Here is a 27,149-nt window from a genome sequence, read left to right on the forward strand (position 1 = left end):
CTTCCTTCCTTCCTTCCTTCCTTCCTTCCTTCCTTCCTTCCTTCCTTCCTTCCTTCCTTCCTTCCTTCCTTTTCCTAGCAGATATTTTCTTACCTGAAAAGGTAAAAAAATTAGTTTTGGTGAACCAATCATTCTAAGTAAACTGTTACATATGCAGTAGCAATTTGTGAATAGATGAAATTCAATAAGATACTCTTAAGGGTTAAGCAATTTTTGTTGTGTTAATCAGTATTTGATAATCCCAGAGCCTGTCTGGAGGGTTTCAGGGCCTCCGTGTCATCATTATGCACTGTAATGACCGCCTTGCTGTAGGTATGTGGACATTCTGGCAAGTGGAAAGTCCTAGATGACCAGACTCTTACTAACAGGATGTTTCTTCTACATGGAGGCACCGGAGAGCTCCATGGTTCTTGTGGCCTCAGGGAGTTTCTCACACTCCAGCAGGGGTCTCTTAGGCAAGGGGAGGCAGAGTAGGGGTGGATTTTAAAACAAATTTTAATTTTGAGTTCTCTGTATCATTTGGCTAATGTGCTTGTCTTGTTTTCTTGAAAAATGCCTCGTGTGTGTGTGTGTGTGTGTGTGTGTGTGTGTGGACAGAAGCTACAATTCAATAAATGCTGCATTCTTATTTTTGTTTTAATTTGACTTTGGGGAAATAACTTCCGTCTCTGTTTCCCATCTCTGAAATCATATGTAATAATATGAATCTCTTACTTAAGGGTAAATATGTAATAAAACGTGAATAGTGAATTGGAGACATTGTGTTTAACTTTTATGAATTACTTCATTGTGCTGCTACGCTGATTTTTTGAGAACCAATGCTTGCTTCAGATTCTTTTACTCCCTGCATTCTGGGAAAAGAACAGGTTTTGGTTCAGACACGAACTCTGGTCATTATTTTGTGCATTCTTGGATAAGCCTCTATGAGACTTGGTTTCTTATCTATAAAATGACTTTTATAGAGTGGCTGGTTAGCTCAGTTGGTTAGAGCATGGTGCTGATAAAATGAAGGTAATACTTAATTTATTGGATTATGAAGATGAGAAGGATAATGATAGCATAGTATTTTGAATACAGTAAATAATCAATGTTAGCACCTTTCTCCAGCCCCTACTTATCAGCTATTTTACCAATCTTCATATTGTTAATCACATCTCCTGATACTTTCAGTTACCTTCAGTCATGATTTTTGGCAAAATCTTGTAGATACTCCCTTTCGTTATAGGGAGTATCTTATTCATCATTCTTGTGCTTTTTATGGGAAATATTTTCAACATTTTTGGGTATGCAACCTTTCAGGGTTATGAAATCTTCCAGGAATTCTGTCCTAGAAATCTAAAAACCAAACGTGATCTCATTGGCCTCTTGTTCATTCATGCATTCCCTTACCTCTCGCATTCATTCATTCGGAGAGCACGTATTTAGCAGATGAGCACTTTGTGATTCATTCAGCGTGTGCTCAGTGTGTGTTAAACCACATGCATGAAGTAGGACATTCAGACAGAAATTCCATATGGTCCTTTCGGATTAAAAAAACATAAAAGCACATTTAAAAATTACCAAATAATGTCCATGACAGCTACTTCGGCCCCTCCCTCTCTTTCCCTTTCATCCTACCCAACTTTTCCTTATTTGGCATGATGCAGAGGATATATGGACAAAGGAACGGTTTGTGTGTAAAAAGACCATTTGAAGCTACAATGATGATGATGATGATAGTAATAATAATAGTATTGATTTATCAAGCCCTTACCACATGCCAGGCACCGTGCTGAGTGCTGTGCACGTTTTGTTTAATTAGATACTCTAACAGTACTGTAGGAGTGATGCCTCACCATGGTCTACGAGACATCAAAGAGCCTACCTGTCTGACCTCGGGCAGAGTTCGGATATAAGGAAGGACAACAGCTTTATTGCTTTGCGGGGGTGAGGGGGGCGGGGGGGGGGGGGGGAGGGGACAGCAGTGGGAAAGGTCTTCAAAAGTGCAAGCCCGGGGGGGGGGGGGAGGGGGGGGGGGGGGGGGGCGGTTTATAGGGAAATACAGGATCTAGTCAGTTTCTTTTTTTTTTAAACTAATTTTTATTTTTATTTTTTAAAAATATTTTATTTATCTCACAGAGAGCGCAAGCAGGGAGAGTGGCAGGCAGAGCAGGGAGAGGGAGAAGCAGGCTCCCTGCTGAGCAAAGAGCCCGAGGACTGGGCCTGGATCCCAGGACCCGGGGATCATGACCTGAGCCGAAGGCAGACCCTTCACTGACTGAGCCCCCCCCGCACCGGGCGCCCCAGATCTAGTCGGTTTCGACAGGAATTGTGTATGTGCTGTATTAGTCCTATGTTTTTAGGGTGGTACCGGGTTCCTGACAGAAAAGGGTAAGGGTAAGGTGGGAAGAGGGGAGGTTTGGGGAAGAGAGAGGAAAAAGGTTGGTTTTGAAATTGAGCTTCCCTGAAGCATCAGTGCAACTGTTTTGCTTTTCCTTCAGCTTTCTGCTCTGAAGCGGTTGCAGGCTCGGCAGACAGCTGCCCTCCCCCACCAAGCTCTCGCACGCCACTTTCTTTTCATCAGGGCACTCACCTTCAGACGTTATCCTCCCCATCTGTTTGCATATGTGTTATCTGTAATTTAAGTCTGGCCCCGGGGCAGAGACAGCCTCTGGTTGCTCTCGGTGGTCAGTGGCCTTTGCAGGGCCTTGAATAGTCCCGGCTGGAGGGTGGTTTGAGGTGCATCTTTATGGACTGAATGAGCAAGTGTTATTTTAAAAAGAAGTCATAGCACTTGGAAGACAAAGAACATCGTTTAAAAAAAAAAACAAACACGAAACTTACAGGGTAGGAGGAGGAGAATTAACAAGTGTTAGGCATTTAAGTTTTCCTAATATGTATCTGTGAATTTGTAAAATAATCTTATCAGAGATTCAGAGAAGTTGAGTAACTTGCCTAATGATCACAGTTAATGACTGATAGAGAGATAAGATTAGAATCTTGGCGTGTTTGCCTCCGAACTCTGTATTCCTTCCACTATACTGTGTGTTTTGAGCCTCTGTGAGTGTGGTGGACATGGCCATGCAGCCCCCAGATGCCCCTTTAGAAATAAAGGGCTTATTCCCCTCGAGGCTAGCCAGGCTGCTAACAGCCAGCCTCCCCTGTCAGTCCCCTGGATGCACTGCCTGGACTGGAGACAGCTGCCTTGCCCAAAGTTGCTCCATTCCAGTGACTACTGAGCATGGCGCCATGAAGGCTTGATCTCCCTGTCCTCACTCAGCCAGCTCTGAAGGCAGAGCTCCATGGAGGGTCACCTGAGGCCTCCCCGGAGCCTGCACCACAGTCTAGCTCCTCCCTCTTTCCTGTTCTGCCTCCTTCTATAGTCTCGCTTGGGTATTGATCCCAGGAACACCTCCTCATAAGCTTTCTGCACGCTGATCTCAGAGCGTGCTTCCCTGGGAGCCTGACCTGTGGCAGTGGGTCTGAGAGCCATGACAGTGTTAATAAAAGCGCCACAGTCAGCAATGGGGGGGGGGGGGTGGCATTTGGGAGAACTATAATGATAACCTTGGATTTGGAGTTTTTGAATTTGGGTGCAAATGGTTGGCTCTGTTGTGTGAGTTCTTTGAGGGCGCCTGGTGGTACCAGATCACCAGCCTCAGCACACTCACTGTCACACAGTAGGCAAGCCACTCAATAAATGGACTGTTAGAGATTTGGGATTGGGTTTTGGTAAGAGCTCGTGGAGTTAGTAGCTAATATCTTGAAAACTGACAAACTCTCTGAGTGAAAGAGAGAGAAACACAATAATAGAGCACTGAGAAGCACTATACAAAGAGAACCAGCAGAATGTAGGTGCCCAGAAGCTTTTTGTTTGTTTGCTTGTGGGTGTGGGAGGTGGCGGGGAGCAAGGGCTGTAGTGGTTGATATTTGTGAAGTGATGAGAAATTAAGGATGATGTTTTCAAGCCCAGACCAAGATTCTGCTGGGGGCCTTAGAAAAACGATGTCCATCCCACCTCGGAGATAGAAACCTACTTAAAGAGGGAATATCTGAGGAGTACACAAAGGATTTCATAAGCATATATTTCTCATCCAAGACTTTTGGCAATACAAATAAAAAGAGAGAACGGTAGGGTCTGTGAAGCCAGATCAAAGTGTACTAAAGTGGAGACTCGTGTTTGAGGGTAACAAAATAGTCAAAAGATGTTGGCGATGGATGAGAGAAATAGGCTTTGGGAAAGGATGGTATTTTTTTTTTTAAGATTTTATTTATTTATTTGAGAGAGAGAGAATGAGAGAGAGCGAGCACATGAGAGGGGGGAGGGTCAGAGGGAGAAGCAGACTCCCCGCCGAGCAGGGAGCCCGATGCGGGACTCGATCCCGGGGCTCCAGGATCATGACCTGAGCCGAAAGCAGTCGCTCAACCAACTGAGCCACCCAGGCGCCCGGGAAAGGATGGTATTAATCTAGTGACCTTTGTGAGCCCCTTTGCCAAGCGTGAGGATACTTTCTCTCTACCCAAGGGGAAAGCAGTATGGCGGGCGCCCTAGGGGCCTGATGCAAAGGCGGTGGGCAGAGTTTGGTTTTACTTACACCTACTTTATTACAGTCTGGTCCTGATTTTATAACTCAGTGATTGGTCAGTGATTTTTTATACCTAACGAGTGTTGAATTTAAATTGTCGTGCTCTTTGCAGTTCTCTAGGTGTATTTTAACTATGATAACCGCACTGATGATGGGGTGTCAAATGAGGCCAGAAATGTCGGTAATTCACCCTTCAGAAATTTTATACTCCGATTATAAAGTACCTTTTTTCATTTGTGTATTCTACTGCACATAACTTTTGGGTTGTTTTATCAACCTGAAATGTCAGACTTTAAAAAAAAAATACTTTTAAAGATAGGATTTTGTAAGCTGAGCGGCTTGTGGGAGGAGCTGTGTTTTGATTTGTGCTTGTATTTGTTGTTCTCTTGCAGTTTTAAAGGTAATTTCAGATATATATTTTATATATATAACCCCTGTTCTTACCCTCACTATGTCTGATATGACTTTGTTTAGTGTTAGAGCTCTTCTTGACCCTGATGGAAAGGTCACTAATGGAAGGAAGTCTCTGGGGATTAGGAGCCAAGTGAATAGGACTCTACTTTGTTGTTATATCAAATGTATTTCACACAGTTGAAAGGCCATGTGGAAGGTAAAATAAGGCCAGCCAGGGCATATACAATCAAATGCAGCTTATTGGCTCTCTCCTTCTCCTCTCCTGGATGAATTTTGCTCAGTTTCATCAAACAAGGATTTCTGTCTATTTTTTATACTGCCATATCTCCAGTTTTCTAGTGCCTGGCACATAGTAGCTGGTCAATAAATATTTGTTAAATGAATACATTTAGAGTGAATGTAAGAATATTTATTCCAACCGTACTGTACAAATGTTGTGAGAAATAAGTGAGCTGATAAATAATGCACTTTAGGATTAAAATCAGTAGCAGTAACAAAAAATAAGATTATACAGATGTAAGTAATTATTATGTCCTCTTATTTTTATTCCTTCATTGTGTATTTACTATATGTGCACTGTACGTGCTTGACTTTATTGTGTCATGAGCCAAAACACAAGATCTGTGGAGGAGAAAATGGTGCTAGTAATCTGCAGAGTTGAAAACTAAATAGTGTTGGGTTTTCCGTAAGTACTCTTATAATCTGCTGTACCAAGTCCGCTTACATGATGTGCTGGGAGGAAGGAATAAGTTTTTTTCTACTTGATCAAACTATATTTTTTTTTAAAAAAAAGAGTTGAACACTACTTCATTAAATAGCTATTTGTTGTTGGCTTTTTCTGTGCCAGAAATCGGTGATGTCTTATTTACATGGGAAGAACACTTATAACCTCCCCTGCCCCACTTTTTCTTGTGATTCTGTTGCAAACATTTCAGGATTGAATCTTCAAAAAGATTTTATCTTTCTTCCAACCAATTTCTTGAGTAAAGTCTTCCCAAGGGAAAGCAAGAACTTTTGGAAAAAAAATTCACATTACCCCAACAGCAAATTTAAGGAGAACCTGCTGCTGTGCAAGAAGCCTGTCATCCTAATTCGGGACGTTTCTGGAGACCTCAACAAAAGAAAAAAGTATTTTGTTTAAACTCCTGTTGACCGAGTTCTCCCATGACAGGGTTACTCTGTCTTCCAACTTCACGTTTTCCTTGTGTGATTGGATAAATTTGTGTATGAGGGATGTCTTGATTTTTGAACGTTGTCTTATGAACTATTTGATTTTTAGTTTAAGGAATTTATTTATTTGCTTTTCACAAAGGAAAGGATGCAGGGATTGTTTCAAATTTTGTTTTCATTATGGTGTTTATAGATAGAGACATGAATTTATTTGAGGAACATTTTTGATATTTACCTATTTATCTCTATGTATCTGTGTAACAAATGTGTGTGTGTGTGTGTGCGTGTATGGATCTGTGTATCTATCTACTATTGATTATGTAGGGCAGAGGGGAAATGGCTCTGTCATTGGATTCTGAATTTAAAAATGCCATTCAGTAGAAATGTGGAGTAGCTGTAATTACTATCGTTGTGTCTTTTAAAAATTTGCCACAAGTAGTGAAATTGTCTCTTACCTCCTTAACAAAAGAATCTGCCTATAAAGGCATTTATTGTAAGGAGTGGTGATGATGAGATAATTGTGTTGGAATGGAACCCAGACTGAGGGAAAGAGTAAATTTTAGCAACTGACTATTGTAATTCCATCTGAAGCTTCAGACACGTATGAGGGAGTTTCTAGCATGGATGCTGGAGAAGAGAGGTTTATTGTTTCCTCCTGATGTAAAGATCAATAAACACTTTGTGGACCTGACAGTGTTTGCAAGCTATGAAATCTCCTTTTTCTCCCCCCTCTCTCTTGTGTAAACTTACTGCCATTCTAAACACATTTCAAAGAAAACCAGTCTTTCCTTTTGTTCTGAATTAAATTATCCAAAAGTGTGCTTGCAAAGTACGAACCTAACTTTGGTGCTGAAGAAGAATGGATGGGATTTATCCACAGCTTGCAAGGAGCCAACTGTGCAAAGTCGGAGGTATGAGGCTGCTGCCTGCTGGTATTTTAAGCACTTGGGCGCTTCTCTCCTTATTCAGCTGCGTTCTAGGGATGGGAGTCAGGAGAAGATGGAGGAAATCAAATACTAAGTTAAGTTGTAAGTGTAATTTTCCACCATTAGCCTTGCATTCTTGACTGTTGAGAAAAATTGAGGTCTCAAATATCTAGTTAACACAGATATCCAATTACCCAGATTATAGCAGTGGGATATATCATCTTAATCAATGGCATTAACGATGACAGTAATGAAAGAAATTACCAATTCCATTGGATATGTAATTGGAAAAAGCATTTTACTACAAGTTACCCCAGGAGACAGAATAATTTTTCAAAGAATACATATTACTAAGTCACTTTCAAATACAGGTCAATAAAAACGTTACCATTTTTATGGTAAAACTATAAAATATGAGGCTAAAAGTGTGAATCTAAAAATAAGATCAGACTGACAGTTCTTGGCCATTAAATAAGGTATTCAGCTACTTTATGTGATTTATTAATCAAATCAAGATATGCCTGCCTGGAAACATCTTAAAAACCTAAGATAATAAAGTTTATTGTTTTGTTCTTCCAGAGTAACTAACAGAAATGAGGTGGAGGGCATATCAAAGTAAAGCATATCAAAGTTTCTGCCTTGGTGTTTTGTAGTAGTTTAAACCCTGATATGTTAGGAGTTAAGGTTGAGAAGAATTGTGAAGGAAGGACATTTATTTCTGGTTGTCCCTATTCTCAACCCCTCTCTCTGTCTTATCAAAATCTCATGCCACAAAAATCTACCATAAGTCTCTCCCACCAGACAAATTAGACTGTGTATATTTTAAATATCTTATATTAAATTATTAGTTGAAAAATACCTCCCTTGATTTTAAGCACCCTAAAGGAGTGGAAACTAAGTTTGGGGTGGAGAGGACTGGGAATGGATGGATTGGAGATAATGCTCTTGGTGCCCCCCAAATCCTCAAATCGAACCTGGTTGTCTGGTCTCACAAAGCTCCAACATATATTGATGAGTATAGAAGTGATGTCTGGCTGCTTCTCAGGCAGCCATCTGGAGGTCTCCTATAGCTACAGTAAATTATCAAATGTTCTTGGTCTGTAGAAATCAGGTACATATATTGGGAGATATACACACACACATATATATAATTTTTGGTTATGTGGTATATTTATTAATTTGGTATCATAAACTATTGTGTGTTATTTTAAAGAGCTCTTACTGCTACTTCAGGGTTTATTTGAAATAAAGCTCATAGGGCCAAATGAGGCAGATGGTGTCCTTATGTTTTATAATGCTTAGAGATTCTGGAGATTTTGCTCCTTCAATGAGTAAATTATGGACTGATACGTGTTGTGCCAATTACGGACGCCCCTGCAGTGTGTTTGCCTTGGAGACTCCAGTGAAGAGCCCTGGTACACATCAGGAAATTAAAGTGTTTTTGGAGCTGGGAAGTACTGAAAGCTTCCCATCAGTACCTTGCTCCTAAGCATCATATCATTACAATTCTGTTGTTTGGTGTGAATGTGTAGACATGACTTGTGTGGGTCAACATGGTATTTGTAAAGCTGAATGGCAGAGTAAGACATTTAAAACTCGTGTAGTATTCTAGAAAGAATTTGGAAAAAATAATACTGTGCCAGAAACATTTCTCTTCTGTAGGCAGCTGTTCCCAATATCCCTTTCTTACTCACATCCTTCTACCCCCCCCACTTCTTTTCCCACTTACTAATTTTCCGTTCGGTAATGAGACAAACAAATGGCTAAGAATTACTACATAGCTGAAAGTTTGGTTCTCATATGAGCAAGTTTTGATGTCTTTTGTTGTGGAGTTTTTCTAAAATGACCACATCAGTTCTTATTATGATGGCCATTTTTGTGATAAATGGCTTATTTTATTAGTTTTTAGGGTAAGCCGATTTGAAGAGAATTTTGAAAAATCAGGGGCTTTCACCAGCTGTAATTTTTTTTCAACACCCAAGAACGCAAAGCACTAGTGACATTTTTTTTTCCTTCTTAATTGTCCCCACTTCAGGACTGTGAGGGAATGATGTGCTGACCTACACTTTCCATACCGAAAAGCCACTAGCAATGAGTGACATCTGTTTAGAGTTTACAAGGCATGTTTTTAACACACATTATCCCCCCCGGATTCATGCAGGAAATGAATGAGATAGGCAGCGCAAGGATTATTATTAACTCCAATTTAAGGATAAGGAAACCGAAGTTCAGAGAGGAGCAGTGACTTGCCTAAAGTGAAGGAGCCAGAAACCATGTGCATTTTAGTGTCCACTTCTCTTGTGTCTAGCTCTTTCCACCATGATGTGTCTGTCCACGTGCCCACGAATTGTTCCAACCTCAACGTACAACGTACACATTGTACAGCAGAGACTCCCTATGTCGCCCCTCGTATGCTTCCTACGTGTGACTTGCTAAGGGACGGCTGGTAGCAATTTCCTGTTGGTTTTCCCGAACCTAATCTCCTCTTGCCAGTTGCTGAGTTCCTGAGCGGGCTTTGAGTCCCACATAGACCTGTGTTAGAAACCACAAGGGCTCTTTCTTCCTCAGGGCTCTGCTTCCAAGCTGACCTAGTTCTCCCGTCCACCTTACGTTTGTGCACTCCAGGCTCCCATGGGTAAGGCAGCTATGGACGGAGTGACAAAAACCATCATCACGGCCAACCGCTTAGCTTACGCTGCAGGGTCTGCAAAGACCAATGGCGTTACTTGTAGTTTGATCTATGAATGTGAAGGAAGCCAGAGTATCCTAGAAATCGTTACATAAGTGAAGGTATATATATTCTCTTCACAGATTGCATATAATTGTGCATAACCCACCCATACACATATCTTGGTGTAATTAAGTACTTGGCTCAAAGGAATGGGGAAGCAGTGTAATAGTTATATGATGGAGTGATCCCTAGATTGAAAAAAAGAGCTCACGTAGTGTTCAATGAAAAAAAGTAAGGCTTTTCACATCATGCGGTATTAGCGTTCTCCTGCCTGCACGTTTTTTGCAGGGTGACGTGTGATGATTTTGTACCTCTGCTCAGGAATGCAGTGCATCATAAACACTGATGACGTCACCCTCATTATCTGCCAAGTAAGCACGTTTCATATCCGTTTGGATCATCAGACTGTAGTTAACACTAGATTTGGTGATAATTTAGTCCCTTGTTGGGTTTTATCTTCCCAGGGAGGTTGAAGCAGCTGAGCTGGACAGGACCCACCCGGGGTAGTATTTGGATGGTTCTGCATGGTTCAGTATCTGAGATTTTTAAACTCCAAGGACCTGTTCTTGTCAGTGTTCTGAAATCACCAGACTCGCAGCCTCTAACTGGGTAAACAAAATGCCCCTTGTCACTTTGGTTGGCATTTGCATGACAATTTACTTATTTACAGTGAGAAGTGACTGGGAAATGAGGCTTGTTACTCAAAGTCTGTATGATCAGTACATCTCTTACACAAGGAACCAAGTCATCATTAAAAATTTGCTTTAATCCACTTGGAGTCAAAGCAAAATGAGTTTTATGCCAAATTCTTCAAGCGGGTTTAAGGAGCTAGCTCTCCGGTTGTAGGGTTCAGCCTTGCTAAAGAGACCTGATACTCCAGGGCCGTTCATAAGAGTCCCTTTTAATTAAGGTGGTTGGAGAATTTCCTTAGTTTAGAAATAATCTTTCTCAATGTGACAGAGGGCCAGTATACCCCTGTACAGTGTTGGATATAATGTTTCACAAACTATTCCCCTCCCTTCTCTTTCCTTTGGGCTGCCCTCTCTAACTTGGCCTTCTTTCCCTGCATCCCCTTTACAAATGTTTCTGTGGCTCGGTGGCCCACTTTGCCTGGAGCTGCACCTTGGGCTGGATGATTGGAGAGAATTCTCTGTTATCCCTTTACAAATTATTGTTTAAGCTGGTGCATTTAAGGTTGACAAAACATTTCCCCATTTTCTGTGTTAATTTTGTGATTTAACTGTCAGGCAGGAAATATTACATCCCTTATTTCCAAGCTCTTGTTGGGAAAACACCCACCCTGTGGCTCCCCAGCCCTGGAAACAATAGGGAATTCTTTGGAAATGCTCAAGCGGAGGCTGCAAAGAGGTTGTAAAGAGCTAGAAATTATTTCCTGACACGAGGACCATTGCTGTCCGGTAGGGTATTCAGGAGTTGAAATGGCACTAATTAGCTTTGTGGCATCTAATTGGCATCTTTGGGCTGTGAGGCACGTCTGGCAACCATCCTAGATGTTAGACACGGGCAGTTTAGTTCAATTTAACAATTTTTTGACTACTTGCTCATCAAGAGATTTTTTTTTTCATAGAATCATCATATAACACGCATATGTATCATACTTTGTACTTTTATCTCATTTTGACCTTATAACAACCCTGAGCAATAGTTATGCTAGGAATTTCTCTATTTTATAAAAAAGGAAACTGAGGTTTAGAAAAATAAAATGCTGTTTCCAAAATCACACTCTCTAGCCAAGAGTTAATTCCTTTCAACTGTAACCTTTTCTGCCTTGAAGACAGAAGAAGGTATTTCAGTTTAGAAAAGCAGATTAAAAGCTTGGCTCTTTGGGGGCAGGCGGACAGAGATGAGACACGTAAGTAGACTTAGACGCTACCTACGTGACTTTGGGCATGTTTTTTTAACTTGTCTGGGATGAGTTTCCTCCACATTTATAACATTGGGGTAATACTTCTTCCTCTCTTACAGGATTTTTGTGAGGACTCAATGAGGTGTTGCATGTAACATGCTGGGCTTAGTGTTCGACCCTTAGCAGTCAACAGCGTGTTTAATCCAGAAAGCCCGGCATTATTTCACTTTGTGGACTGACAACCCTGGGCGCTCTGTGAGATTCTTTTTGGTGTGAGCGTTTAGGACTAGAGCCATGTTCTCCACAGGTTTGTAGGATAGCATGATCCGCTGCCCCGAGAAGGTATCTAGAAACAGTACCATCTTGTCTCAGTATTTTTATTCGGTCATGATTTTTATTCAGACGGCCAAGTGACCAAGATGTGACCAGTAAAGCATGTTTCTTCCAAAGTTACTGGATAAAGAAGTTAACCATCTTACCAGAACTATTTAAATAACAGTAACAACATTTGTGAATTTGGGAAAACACTATGACAACATTGTTTTCATATCCATTAAAAACAAATAAAAAGAAACAAGGGATAGATACATGGAAGGCTATTTTAATAGTTAGCAGAGCCAAGTAAGTTACTAATGGGGGAAGATGTGGAGAAAAATCACAGGAGACCTAACATTTTGTCTTGTTGGTGGCTCTTTCCAGCCTTGTAGCTGAGGCAAAACACCTTGACCTCTCTGGATCTCCATTTTTTTCATCTGTAGAGTGTGGATAATTATATCTGAGACTCAGGAGGTTGTTGTGAATATCAAATGAGATGAAAGAAAAGAAAGTGATTGGTAAACTGTGAAGTGTTCTACAAACTGAAGGTGGTGGTGTTATTCGTTGAAAACATCCAAAATTCTTGGATAACTTAAATGTGCTCTTGCCTGAAGGTAGGGGAAGGACTGAATAAATCACCCTTTGGAGCTCTTTCAGTTTAAGCAATGTGTGTTTTCAGCTTAAATGGGTGTTGTTGGTATTAGGTCTTGTATCAAATTGAAATTCAGTGGCTATTTTTGGAAAGGGGTTAAAATAACAAAGGGGGAAATGTTTGGAAAGCAAACATACTTTGTATAGGAAGACTTAATTATACTGTCGATTATGTGGTAGGTATATTCAGTTACAATCAGTAATTACAATGATTATAACCACTGTGCTTTGCTAATTAGAACATACTTCTAATAAGGCCAAGGTCATCAGTTTGAAGCCTTGTATGGGTCAATCAGCATAATGTCAGCCTTCACCCTAAGCTCTCGTGGGGCCACTCAGATGTATACTTGTGTTCACAAGGAGAATGAAATTGAGATTGAAGGAAATCATGCAGATTTTCCACCAGTGTGGGTAGGAAGAACTCTACCTTAGAGGGCATTTCTAGCTTTCATTTTTTTTTCTTTTTCTTTTAGCACACTTACCACTTTTGCTTTTTGTGATTAATTATCTGGACTACCAGTTTTGTTTAGCAAATTATTGGCATCATTCACTTGAGATGGTACTGCCCAGCTTCCTGAGAGATGGTGGATCTGACCCTCTGTTTTCAAGTGCTTAACTTTGCAATGCTTTTCCTCAAAATGACCCTGAGAACTATGAACTTCTTACTAGCTTTTTCAGATGGGAAAATAGAGGCTTTTTTTTTTTTCCCCAAGGTTTCCTACTCCCAGGTGAAGAGATGTTGGCTAATTTTATAAAAAGGTCAGTAGCACAGCTGGGCTTGAAATACAGAGGTCCTGACTCAAAGTTCTATATTTAATTTGCCGTCTATTTTTTTTTGGGGGGGGGGGGTTATATGTAGTAAGTTTAGTCAGAGGCTGGGAAAGTGAATATTTTGTCTGCATATTTAGCAAGATTGATGATTACTGCAATTACATCTCTTTCCAAAGTATTTGAGCAGCTTGTCGGAAGTGACCTATTGTTGTTGGACTAATTTTATTAGTAATACCAACCATATCATTTGATCCATTGGTGTCTACAGGCTTAGCCATAAAGACCGGGTAGCTACAATTTTGGTCACGTTCAATGACGGAATTTGGCATATCATGTCCTAATACACGAAATGCTCTTACGTCCTGGAGAATGTGGCGGTCCCCATAGTGTGATGTCGAGGAAGAGAAGTGCTCCTGGCCCCCGGTTTAACTCTCACTGAGAAGCCTATTTACCACAGTCCCGCTGTTAGTGGTTCAGACCATGTTTTATCCTGTAGGGAAGCTCATTTTTTACCATCATCTACGTTAGGACCGGGGATCACATTTTTGAGGAAATGGAGGTGTGACTCCTTCTGAGAACCATCGGAGATCAGGGTACTAAAGGGATTGACAATTTTGATGAGAAAAGGAAGGAGAATATGCAATGGTGATTTCTGGAGACCTGTTTTGGGAGTTTAGGTGATGGGGGTAGGGATTTGGCCCATCAGAATGCAGCCTGAATGTATTGGACGTCCAGCTGGTAGGGAAGGGGTGAGCCAGAGGAGGAGGAGAAGCTAAGGGAGGAGAAGTGGAAGTGAATCTTAGATGACTCGGCGAGTTTGCCCATGGCGTTCTTTGTGTATGCAGTTTCGGTGGAAAGAATGTTCAGTGTGTTCTCAAGAAGCAGACAACTAACTTGGATCCATGTGATTCTTTAATTGTATGTTGACATTAAAAAAATGCTATCTTATTGAAGACAATTTCCTAAGGGAAGAGATGCTGTCCTTGCAAAAGAAGACTCGTAACGTCTCTAACTTTGGTTCTTTTTCAGTCAGATGGTGATCATGGCACCAGCCGGACTATTCAACTGGACTGGTGCAAGGGTCAGTTGGGATAACATGCATTAGAAACTGTGAACTGTAAAGCGCTCAACCAAATACAGTTTTAAATGTTACGTGCAGTGTAGGTCGGAGATTATGTGCTTGGATTCTGGAGCAGATTACCTGAGACTCAACCCTGGTTTTGTCTCTTTTTGCATGAGCATAGGGCAACTTAAACTTTGTGTGTCTTGGTTTTCTTAGCTGTAAAATAATAACCCCCGTCTCATGATGTGAGTAATTGTCCCACTAGCCGTTATGTTGTATGTATGTGTCCGCACAAAACCTAATGCTGACGTAAGTGCATGGGAGTGAATTACGTGGAAATTTAAAAAATCCTGTATTTATGCCTCAAGCAGTATAGCTCTTTGTTTATCTAAGAAATTCATATTGGGCGCCTGGGTGGCTCAGTCATTAAGCGCCTGCCTTCGGCTCAGGTCATGATCCCAGGGTCCTGGGATCGAGCCCCGCATCGGGCTCCCTGCTCCGTGGGAAGCCTGCTTCTCCCTCTCCCACTCCCCCTGCTTGTGTTCCTGCTGTCGCTGTCTCTCTGTCAAATAAATAAATAAAATCTTTAAAAAAAAAAAAGAAATTCATATTTGATTATAAGCCGTTAGTGACAGTTAATGAACGAACTGTGTTGAATTTGGTGGTTATGTATGTACAGCTCTCAGAAGCTTACTTCTCTTGATATTTGAATAAAGAAACTGTTCTCATGAACACTGACTTATTCAGTTCAAGTAAGGTTTCTGCAGGATTACTGGTCTTGATCATCATGTTTATACCTTAAACGAAAGGTTTTAAACCCTGACCGCCCGTTAGAAGCAGACCAGTTGAACTGGAAAATTTGGAGGTGGAGCTCAGGCACTGGTATTTTTTAAAAGCTCCCCAAGATGATTTTAATGTGCAGATAGAATAGAAAACCACTGGCTTAGTCATCAGTAATTAAATGTATATCCCTATCATTTAGTTTCTGACATTCATATTTAATTTTCTCATGTTTAAGTAAATAAAATGACATGGCTATTTACAGGTATTTCTTTAAAGGAGGATGGATGTATGGTTTCCATTAATTCTATAGCAGATGGATCTGTGCCGTAAAGCAGAACTAGGAGAAGTTTGTTTTTAAATTGTGTGAAGTTGTGTCTGTTTTTGGCATGATGAAGTGCTGCCAATATTAAACAATATAGAATCCCAGAATGTTCAAGGTAAGAGGGACCCTCAAGGCATCTAGTAGAAGCAGGGTACACTTTGAAGCCAGTCCTGGCCTGCAGTGGTTTATGCACTTACTAGCTTTGTGATCACGGGATGTTCACTTAACCGGTCTGAGCCACAACTTCTTGATCTCTAAAATTGAGGTGAGCGTCTGCTCTATCTGGTGACAAGTGTGTGTTTCCTGTGCACGCACGCGTCTTGATTCCCTGCCTCCTGCCTGATCCCCAGTCCATCTGGTGCGGATCTCCAGAGCAGGGACTGTGCCGGAGGCTCCGCGGGGCTGCTGAGCCTGCAGGGCCAGCTGCTGGGAACGGCTTCCTCCCACTCCTCAGGGACCACTTGTCTGGCTCTGCTGGGACTGTTTCAGGCCTGGCTGTTTGGATCCCATGACCTTCTGTGAGCATCACATTTAGTCTGCGGGGTCAGCACTGCTGGCCAAGCAGAGCGAAGCTGTTCCTGAGACTAGAGATGAAGATGGCTCCTGGTGGCTACGTGATGGCAGCTTCTGAGTACCTTCTGTTTAACCCCAGACTATCCTTGTGCAGGACCCAGACAGCTGCCTCGTCTGTCCAGCGGTCTTCCTGTCCGGTGCTTCTTGGTGTTGAGCAGGGACAATAGGAGACCACTATCTCTCTCTCTCTTAGTTTGGGGTGAGCAGAGAAGAATCGCAGATCTCTTTGATTGTCTTTTTGTGAAAGGAAGAGTGGATTTTTGTCTTTTTCCCCATCCTTGTCTCTCAGATCCTCCAGCATCTGGCTATGAAATTATAAGGCCACCTGGTTCTTCTGTTGCACATTCTTTGTGTCTTAGGAAGGTGGTTCATGGCTTGTCTCTTACTTCTTTTAACGCTTAATGCTTGGGGTCCTGATCTCAGCTGTGGTGCCTTGGTGTCCTTCCCACTTGTAAGCCTGCTTTCTAGGTCTGTCCTCAATCTTCATTTTCAAAATTCTGCTTTTATCACCATCTCTGGACTGATCTGAAGTTTTCATTGGAAATATTTATACTTTCTGCTGCCATTTTTTAGATTGTTTCTTCTGTCTACTGAAATTGGCACTCCCTTACGGGTAGCGGTAATGGTAGCTTTATTGATTTTTTTTTAGGTGATAAGAATCTTGAAACATTACACTTGGGGGGTGGACAGTCTAACTTGTGCTCCTCCACTAGATTACAAGACTCTTGAGGGTAGGAGCCATGTTTTTCAGCTGAGCATAGTCATAACTATCATTTATTATGTATCTACTGTGCACCAGAGACTTTGCTTTATTTGAATTAATTTCCATGAAAAATAATGTCTACATAAGGAATTGATCTTGAGAGTTTAAGTAAACTACGCAAGGTCATCTAGCTAGTGAGTCACAGAGCTGGATTTTGAACTCACTTTGATATTAAATCTTCTTTTCTAAAATCGTGTTTCTAAACTCCCTCTTCAAGGAAGGGACAGATACAGGTAAGAGGAATGGGATCTTGGCCTGAGGACCTGTTGAGTAGGGGACAGGTGTGGCGTTGCATTCTTAAAGAAGAGAAGGTCGGCATATCTTCAAAGCCCCCGTTTTTCCCACTAATACACTGACTTGCATCACTGGTGTACGTGAACACTAAGAAATGTACCCTACGACTCTCCAGGAAGGAGTCACCCCTGTGGAAGGCTTTGGCCCCCATGTGGGTCTTCACTTCATGCTATTTTATTCAGGTCAGAGAGATACTGAGGTTTCATGAAGATGTCTCTCACTGATAAGAGCCATTGGTTGAGCAGTCAGGGAAACTCTGGAGAGAATTCACTGAATCCACGGTGATAAGATGTTCTGGGGAGTCAGGTGTGTGTGGAAGTCAGCGTGGCTTGCTGAGGAGGAGGAGACACTCTGCACTCAGCTTCCAGGCTCCTGGTTTAGACCCTCAGAACGTGCCCATTGGCTTCGGCAAGCCACAGGAAGTATGTAAATGTTTTCCCAAGTTGAAGCTTTGTTGGATATGCCCAGAGAATGTTTTCTTTTTAATGTAGTTGGAAACTATAAATTTAACTCCTGCTGGGGAAGAAAAGTAATTGCTTCACAAAAGAAAAAAAGTCAGCTCTTTAAAAGGCTCCACTCCTTTTACAATCATGTGCTTTTTAATGACTGGGAAATTCCTGGTGCAGGAAAAAAAATGTCCTTATGTACAAATGAGGTCATTCTGGTCTTTACTGGCCCTGTGCACTCGAGTTCCTGCTTTCTGTTCCATGTTTTGTGACCAGAGGTTATTGGAAGGATAATCCCTCTGTGCATATTCACTGCTTTTAGGGCATGTTGCCAAAGAGAAAGTTATCTTAGCTCACCAACTGCCAAGCCAGCGCAAGAGGCCCCGATCCCAGGGGTACTGAGCTAGTGACTGATAACGACTTGGTTTGGGTTGGCCTCGCGTCCAGTTTTGTGAAAGCACGCTTTTCCTGTGCACTAGGCTTGCTGTGTCCGCTTCGTCCTCCTTAGATTTCTCAGCAGCTCCATTAGTTCTCGGTTCAGACATGATTTTCTTTCCTTAGGTACATTCTATTTACTTTGCTTTCATTCCATCCGGAAGAGCAGAGACATCTGTACCAGTTGGAAGCCTCCTGTTCATCTTTTTAACGTGATATAAATGAAAAACAGCTGTTGAAAGCATTCGCCCGGTGCCTATTTCCTTGAACATTGGGAGGCTGATTCCTCCTAAAATTAATTTCTGATTTGGTTTGGCTAAAGGGAAGCCTTAGATCTGCTCAGTGAAAGGGTAGCATAGAATAGATTTCAGTGGATGCCCTTGATTTAATCGAAGTTCACTTTCCCCTGGCTTTAGAATAACCCTTTCTTGCCAAGATGGAGGCCGAAACTTGGAAGAGTATTGGGTAGGGAGGTTGCTAACTCTGTCCTGGATGTTTTCATAGAGAGGTGAATAGGGAAGGCATTCAAGGGAACCTGGACAACAACCTCTGCAGTCTTTTTTTAAATTGTCTGTTTTAAGACAGTGACCTTTCTAGACCTCATCCAGGTTCGTGTGGTTAATCAGTGACAGCCCACGAGATTGCCAACTGCGGCCTCACATCTCGAGAACAGAGTGTCAGAGTCCTTAAATTCCCCTAAAATTCATCCATGGCTATAATGAATCAATCTTTTGATAAGCCTGTGATAGATTATGCTCTGCCTGATTGACTCTGCGTTTTTATATTTAAAAAATTCACACTCTTGCCACTGAAAATTAGGTTCTTACCACGATTTCTTAATTAAATCTTTGTTCTGGGATCTTCACGGCTCCCTGGGTCAGAAACTCCAAGCTCAGGCTCTGTTGCCTAAGTAAGTCTAAGAAAAATGTCTTGATCTGGAATTAAGAAAGGCTATCTTTAACTGTTATGGAGAAGAGAGAATTCTACTGTTCAGTCAGGAATGACTTAGATATTTGCCACAGACCCCGTTTCTTGCCCAGAGCACTTGTGGCCCCTCCACGAGGCTTTGGAACCCTTGCTTGGAATCTCTTGGGTCCTTGAAGAAGTCAGGTTTGACCTGGGCACGGCCCACGTTTCCTTCAGTACACCTCCCCTCCGTTGCCCCCAAGGCCTTGGTTTATTGTCGGCAGCCAGTGGATGTTTTATTGAACCTAAGACCCGGTATGAGAGAATTGGAAAAAATATGGCCAGGAGATGCTATCATACTTGAAACCGAGAAATTCTGGGTAATTGCTGAGTGCCTCGTATTAGTTCCTGTGGGGAAAATACATGGCAAAATGTGTAATGGGTTAATATTGTAAAGCAAAAACGTGTATGAGATCAATCAGAAGGTACATAGCTGCCTCTGATACTCAGAATGGGAATGGCACTGATTTGCTGATAATATATTTTATTATTATTATTATTCTCCAGCCTCAGACGATACAGCAGACTCTCAAGAGGACCCTGCAGTATTACGAGCACCAAGTTATTGGGTAAGTAAAATGGATTTTGGTCATTATTTGGAGCAAATTAATTACTCAAACATAGCTGTTGAGCGTGTGGTTTTCTGCCACCTAGGTGGGTCTTATTTCACACTGGCTGTGCTCCCAGGGTGGGCTGGGGGCTCATCGGGACCCCTACAGTGATTTCCTTTGGCCTGTTTGTGTTTAATCCTTTTCAGTGAAATTCCCTTTTGGTATGGCCTTTCCTTTTTTTTTTTTTTTTCCCTTCTTGTGTTCTTACCCTCTTATTCCCATCCATTGAATCTGATGATTTTGCCCTGGGATTACGGTAAGGTTTAATGGTACCAACTGAGAGGCTTTAAATGGGATTTTAGAATTCTTTAGTAAACTTTACTCAAAGTCATTACAAGCCTAATGGTTCAGCGAGAGGCACTGGTTTAGTTAGAGTCACATGCTACCTAGTTTTCTTTCATCTTGCATTTCTTGACATCTTGTGATACGGGGTAAAGTAAGAAGACAAGATGAAGAAACAGGAGCTCACGGCCTCACCAGCACGTAGAACTTTAAAGTAACTTCACCTGTTTTGCAAAGGATGACGATGATGGTAACAACTAATTGAGGATTAGATGCCATGGATAAATGAGGTCGTTTCTTTTTTTTTAAATTAACATACAATGTTATTTGTTTCAGGGGTACAGGTCTGTGATTCATCAGTCTTACACAATTCACAGCGCTCACCATAGTACATACCCTCCCCAATGTCCATCACCCAGCCACCCCATCCCTCCCACCCCCCTCCACTCCAGCAACCCTCAGTTTGTTTCCTGAGGTTAAGAGTCTCTTATGGTTTGTCTCCCTCTCTGGTTTCGTCTTGTTTCATTTTTCCCTCCCTTCTATGATCCTCTGCCTTGTTTCTCAAATTCCACATATCAGTGAGATCATATGATAATTATCTTTCTCTGATTTACTTATTTCCCTTAGCATAATACCCTCTAGTTCCATCCAGGTTGTTGCAAATGGAAAGATTTCATTTTTTCGATGACTGCATAATATTCTATTGTATATATATACCACATCTTTATCCATTCATCTGTTGATGGACATCTTGGCTCTTTCCATAGTTTGGCTATTGTGGACATTGCTGCTCTAAACATTGGGGTGCATGTGCCCCTTCAGATCCCTACATTTGTATCTTTGGGGTAAATACCCAGTAGTGCAGTTGCTGGGTTGTAGGGTAGCTCTTAAATGAGGTCATTTCAATGAGCATATTCTGTACATAGAAAGCTCCAAAAAAGTGTAAGGTATACTTTCGATTGGCTATGGGAGGAAGCAGTTGGAAATACAGAAGCCTAAATTCACTTTCTGATGCAATCTAGCTTAAAATAAAGGAATGAAACTCATGGACAGGAGAGGTGGTGCATATTTTAAATTCACATTGTTAATGTTCTGTATGCGCTACCGTTATTTATTTGTGTAAGATTGTAAGAACTTTTGAGGAGTTAAGATTCAAAGCCTGATACGTCTTGAGGTGCTGTTGAGCATCATTTAACATTTGGGGCTAATAGTCAATGCCATGGGGATTAAGGATGCATTTTTGGTTATTGGGATATAGTGTGATTTTTTTTTAAACAAAAACAGAAGAAAAGAAAATGGTGGAAAAATAATCTCGGTACCTGGTACAATGCTGTATACCTTAAGTACTTGGTGATTATGTTAATTGTCATTTCAAAGGGAATTGCTTTGAAACGTTGTCACATCAATTCTCAAAAGTGCAGTACTAGGAAAAGCATATTATTTAAACTCATGAGATGGCTTTTAATTTGAGGCCATTTGTGATTTTAAATGGTTTCTCCTAATGGAGGTAAATGATGTCAAATTAATCTCTCCCCACATATTCTAAAATAAAACTTAATCACTCTCATTGGATCTGCTGCTTCCACAGTGTGGTATTCGGATTAAATTTTAGTCAATATATTTAGAACAGTTTCCTGTGTGTGGTGAGCACTATGTATTTGTTTGCTTTTATGTTTATTATTATTATTTTTAATATTTTAAGACAATACCAGTAATCAAGTGCAAAGCATTTCCTGGAATAGTGAATGCCCTCTCTGTTTTGAAATGAAATCATAACTGGTCCAAGTCTCATTTGCGAACCAAGCTATGTCTTCACGGCAAATTGGAATGGGAGTCTTAGAACTATGATCAGAAGAGGTAACTAAACTATATTATCATAATCAGCAGAAGATTATTTTTTCCATTAGTAACATGTGACATAGGAAAAGACATTAGGGCTTGAAGCCGAAAGAATTCTTGAGATGTCTTTGGTGCAAAAAGGTGGTTTTATTAAAGCATGGGGACAGGACCCGTGGGCAGAAGGAGCTGCACTGGGGTCGTGAGGAGTGGGCTAATTATATACTTTGAAGCTGGGAGGGGGTTAGGGAGAGTGTAAGTCTCTAAGGAATTTTGGAAGCAAGCTTTCCAGGACCTCGAGGGGGCTAGCTGTTGTTAGGAAAAGGGCGTTTATTACTGTTTAATAAAACCTGAGTCATGAGACCCTTCAGATGTTTATCAGTGGGTCACATGCTTGGGAGATGATTGCCAACATGTAGCTTGGTGGGTAGAGTTAAAGGAAGTTTCCAAAGGAATTTTTATGTTAAGATAGACTTCCAGGATCCTGGGGGTTGGGCTAAGATTGTCTTTTGCCCTTAGCAAAGCATTGACATCTAAGCCGCTGAGTCCCTAGAGGAATGTCACTCTGCTGGTTTCAAGGACTTGTCCATGGGCTGTAGATAGTAAGGACATGCAATAATTTCTTTTCTGCCTCTGTTTCCCACATCAAGATGGAGTTCTCTTCTATCTAAATTACTGCCTCAACTCTCCTGTTTGCTCTGTCTGTGTACACCAAGCCTGTGGTGATTCGTGGCCCCAAAATGGTCTTTTCTAGTTCTGCTTCTTGCAGACACAGTGTAAAGAAAACGGTGCACGTGACTCGGATGATGAAGAGGTGTCTTGATGTCCGGCCGGTTCCAAAGAGAATTGTGAACACATTTTCACCTGGGTGTGGGCTGCTCACTGCCTTTAGTCAGGTGCATGCTCATGAAGAGAAAACCAGCGGGTTAGCCGCAGGATTGTGACGTTTGCCTTTCGCGACTTTGTCTTCCCTTTTCCGCCTGTCCAGGCATCCCTGTCCACCTCCCTCTCTCTGCTGTTTCTCTTTATTACTGAAACAGGAGAGCATCTATTATGATGAGCACTTGAATTAAGTATCCACACCTGTGTGCAGTTCCTCTTGGGAAGACACAGGTAAGGCTCTTTATCTCTAACTGAAAAGGAATGTGTTCCTTCCAGTTAAAGGGATTTCAGGCAACTGATAAGAAGTGCTGAGTATTAGTTTACATAGTTCTGGGGGGCGTGGTGAGGATGGGACAGAGGTGGTTTTCCAAATCCCTAAAGCAGGGCTTTGCCTCAGGTTTGTCTTGAAGTAATTCAGCTTTTAGGTGCCTTAGGTTGTGAGGATGAATCAGGTTGGATAACAAGGAGTATGAGCTAGCCCTTCTTTTTTTTTTTAATTTTTAAATTTTTTATTTAAAAATTTATTTCTTATAAAACATTTATTTTAAAATTTATTTTTTATTTTTTTTAAATAAAAACTTTAAATTCCAGTTAGCAGTGTAATATTAGTTTCAGGTGTACAATACAGTGACTCAACACTCCCATACATCATCCGGTGCTCATCACCACAGGTGCCCTCCTTCATCCCCATCACCTGTTTCCCCCACCCACCTCCCCTCTGGTCACCATCAGTGTTTCCTCTGTAGTTAAGAGTCTGTTTCTTGGTTTGTCTCTCTCTCTCTCTTTCCTTTCAGCTCCCTTGTTTTGTGTCTTAAATTCCACATATGAGTGAAATCATATGGTATTTGTCTTTGACTGACTTATGTCCCTTAGCATGATATTCTCTAGCTCCATCCATGTCTAGAAGGGCACTAACCCTCCTGTTTTTAATTTCTTAAGTCAGCCTCTAATTACTGGCCTCCCAGCCTCCCTTTTCTCTCCTTTAAAACTGCCCTTGGACCTGCTTTATTTACCAGAGCCTCGGGATTGTCTACTGCTCCTCGATGCATTCTCACACCAGTAGTTCATAGAAACTCTCTGAGGCTTTTTCGTCTCCACGATGTAGACTAGGATGCAGGGAGCGGCTGTTCAAAGGATCACGCAGATGGAGGACTGGGAGGGAGTAACCCGTGGAGCCTCTGTCAGGGAGGGAGACAGCCTCTCTGTGCCCCGGGAATTTTGTCTTTAAACATTTGTTCTGTTCCTCAACTTGTGCAATCTCTCATTCACGGATTACTCATAGAGATCATTCAAGTTGTTTGCACTGTCACCGCGGCTTCTAGATCCAGACCCCGACCTAGTGTTGTGGCTTCTACCCCTGTCCCTCAACATGGCATGTCCACCACCGTAAAGTGGTTAAACAGATTAGATCATGCCACTTTCTCATGTTGGACCGCCGGTTCTCAGGTGCTAACATGCATTAGAACCACCTGCAGGCTTGTTACAACCCAGATGGCTGCACCCCACCCCCAGGGCTTCTGACCCCATATATCCCGTGCTCGCAGAGAGTGGCGTTTCTAGCCGGTTCCCAGATAACCTTGCTGACTGATGCTGTGGGGCCAGGTATTACGCTGTGACATCCCTGCTTTCAACCATGTCATGACTTACTGTGATAGACCGAAATCTGAACTGTTCCTGTGATCTGCCTTCACTCACCTCTCTGTTACCCCCTCCACTTCCCCTTTCACTCCCTGCCTGCCTGGCCAGGCGGCTGTGGGTTTCCCAACTTCTGCTTAGCCTCAGGGTCTTGGCATATACCATTCCATTTTCCTGGAATGGTCCATCCCCATGTGTGCATGGGTTACTTTTTTTATACGTTCAGGTCTCTGTTTAAATGTCATTATCTTCAGAAAAATGTACTCTGGCCACCCAATCTAGAGAAACCCTCCTTCCCCTACTTCCATCTCCAACCCCGATCATTTTGTGTTCTATTCCTCTCTGCTATTACTTTTCGTAGTGCTTATCAGAGTTTGTTTTGTTGACTTATCGAAATGATTTACCTCTGTGTTCCTATGCCTTTGTAATTGCTTGGTTCATAGGAGGGACTTACATGGTTTTTTGGGGGCGAGGGGGGAGTGAATAAATGAAAGAAATGCACCCTGGAGGTAAATACATGGAGGTATGTGTACAGTGGATAGAAGAGTAGATTGTTCTTGGAAGGGGGTATAAAAGGAGGGCTCGAAATACTCTCCAGGATCCATTACATTTCTAATGCCAAGAGCCTTTCCTGTAGAGCATACATATTACTGATTTGCTTAATTTCTCATGTATGCTTAATGTTTTGCCGCTGTGTGTCAGATTGACTTCGTGGTAAGTTTCTTATATTTTAATTTTATTTTTTTCTGTAAACTGCATGAGTGCACTCACCCAAACAGCGTCCTGGTCCTGTAGCATCGTCTTCTTGCCTCGATGTAAAATGAGGTAAAGGGGCACTGAGCGTACATCTTCGTGTACGTCTCTGTAACTCAGGCTTCTAGGGGATGGGCTCGCTTCCTGGACAGTGTGGCTTGGAAAGAACACTGGAAAACAAGAGGGGTAAGTGGGAGGCAGGCCGGGTTCACCTTCAGAATTCAAAGGCACCGGGATTGAGGGAAGTCTGGTTTATGAGGACTCTCCTCTGATGTCATTTTTGCCATTATGCTGTGTCCCTGTGCATCTTTGTCCTGTGGTTTACAGCCGAGGGCTGGGAAAACAGGCCTTGGGAGTAGACCTACCACAGGGCAGATTTACTAGATTTAAAGTCAGATTCTGCTTTTGAATGGTTTAGGGCACATGCCCTAACCTCCACGAGCCTCCGTTTTCTCATTTTTAAGATGGTAGTAATAGCAGGGTTGGTTGGGCTGACGTTAAATGAAATGATAATGATAACCTTAGGTCACAGAATCATGTAAAGTACTACAGTGCTTGGTACACAAAAGTCCTCAATGTTTTCACTGAATTATTATTATTGCCACTCTTAGTCTCTGACTCTTCTGTACCTCACTGTTGGATTGTCTTCCCCTTTGCCCTCCCTCTGCATTATTGCCCTGTGATCCTTGAGTCTGTAGAAGTTTGGAATCCTTTGTTTACCATCAGGAGCTAAACATGCTCCGTTTGTCTTCTAGCTGCAGCTTCTTGTCACAGTTTGGATTTTTTTTTTTTCCTTCATCTAAATTTCTGTGTCTAGAATGCCTTACCAGCCACCCTCACACGTGTTTATACCGCGAGACTCCCTCCCCGTCTGGAGCTCCCGAGGATGGATTGGGATTAGGACAGTGCAGACAAAGCAGAGATGTCTTTAAAACTACGACTAGAAAACACATGATAATCCAGCTTCCTGGGGTGTAATGTTCAATCATTTTATATTTTAAAAACTGAAGTATGAAGAAATAGGTGTTCAGAATCATGCCACTCATTTTGTCCTTTTTTTTTTTCAAGCATAAGCATCATTATGCTCATCACAGGTGGGCCTGCTGCCAACCTCCTATTAGTTTGGGACAACATTTCCTATAGTCATCTAAAATTAAATTCTGTTATTCCAGTTATCACTGTGGGCCCCGTGTTTTGTACACAGCCAACCTTCTGTTCTTTTTTCCTTTGCACAATTGAATAGGGATTAAGCTACAATAATTTCCATAGAACACGAGAAGTGGGTGAACCCTGATTATTCTGGAAACAAACTCGAATGCTGTTTTATGGTCATGGTCAGATTGTGTAGCTCTACAGTATTTTATCTAGAAAGTGATCTAGCTCCTTTTTCATATATTTACAGAGAATATCTATCTGAATGAATGAAAACAAGGTTAGGTAAAAGCTATTATTTATTGATTGATCACTCTTTTTGAGGCAATGTACTGGGCACTTCACATCTTATTTTTTTCTGTAATCCTGATCATCTGTTTCATAAGATCATTGTATAAAGCTCATTTTACAGATAAGGAAATTGAGGCTATGAGAAAAAATAATTTGTGGTCATTCCAGTTAAAATGAGGGAGGCTGATTTTACAATAACCCTGTATTTGTCTGTTTTTAAGGACTGCCTTTCCCATTCCACCTTTTATTGAGTGATTCCTGCATTCTGGAAACCGTATTGAGCATTTTGCCAACCTGGTTTATTGGGGTCTGATCTCGGCGAGATGTGAAAACACGAGGCCGTGTTATTTTTTTTCTCTTCAGTCATTTCAAACATGTGAGGATGGGTCCCCTTTGATGCTAGCTCGGGAAGATTGCCCTGATTTCTGGGAATTTCCAGGGAGTATGAAGTCCACTTCAGCTGAGTTCACACCTTCAATCCCATATCCAATCTCACCCTTACACCCCTCTCTGCCTGTGTCAGGCCTTAGCCTGAGGGACTGGGAATGCAGTGTAGAGGGGCTATCCTGTGGTTTCTCACTGCTGCGGTCCAGGCTGCCCCTTTCTGGGTTCCTCTCTCTTCTGATGTATCAGGCAGGAATGAAATGGAAAA

The 27,149-nt window shown here is 41.8% G+C and overlaps 1 protein-coding gene across 1 annotated transcript in view; it reads left to right on the top strand.

The window, feature by feature from the left end:
* Window positions 1-27,149, top strand: part of GUCY1A2 (guanylate cyclase 1 soluble subunit alpha 2) — a 306,446-nt gene that overhangs the window by 11,306 nt on the left and 267,991 nt on the right. Inside the window, exon 3 of the mRNA XM_021696606.2 lies at window positions 19,563-19,624. Coding sequence (XP_021552281.2) covers window positions 19,563-19,624 — 62 coding nt within the window. The remainder of the gene's footprint in view (window positions 1-19,562; window positions 19,625-27,149) is intronic.

Source organism: Neomonachus schauinslandi, chromosome 11 (assembly GCF_002201575.2).
Source record: "Neomonachus schauinslandi chromosome 11, ASM220157v2, whole genome shotgun sequence".
Lineage (NCBI taxonomy): Eukaryota > Metazoa > Chordata > Mammalia > Carnivora > Phocidae > Neomonachus > Neomonachus schauinslandi.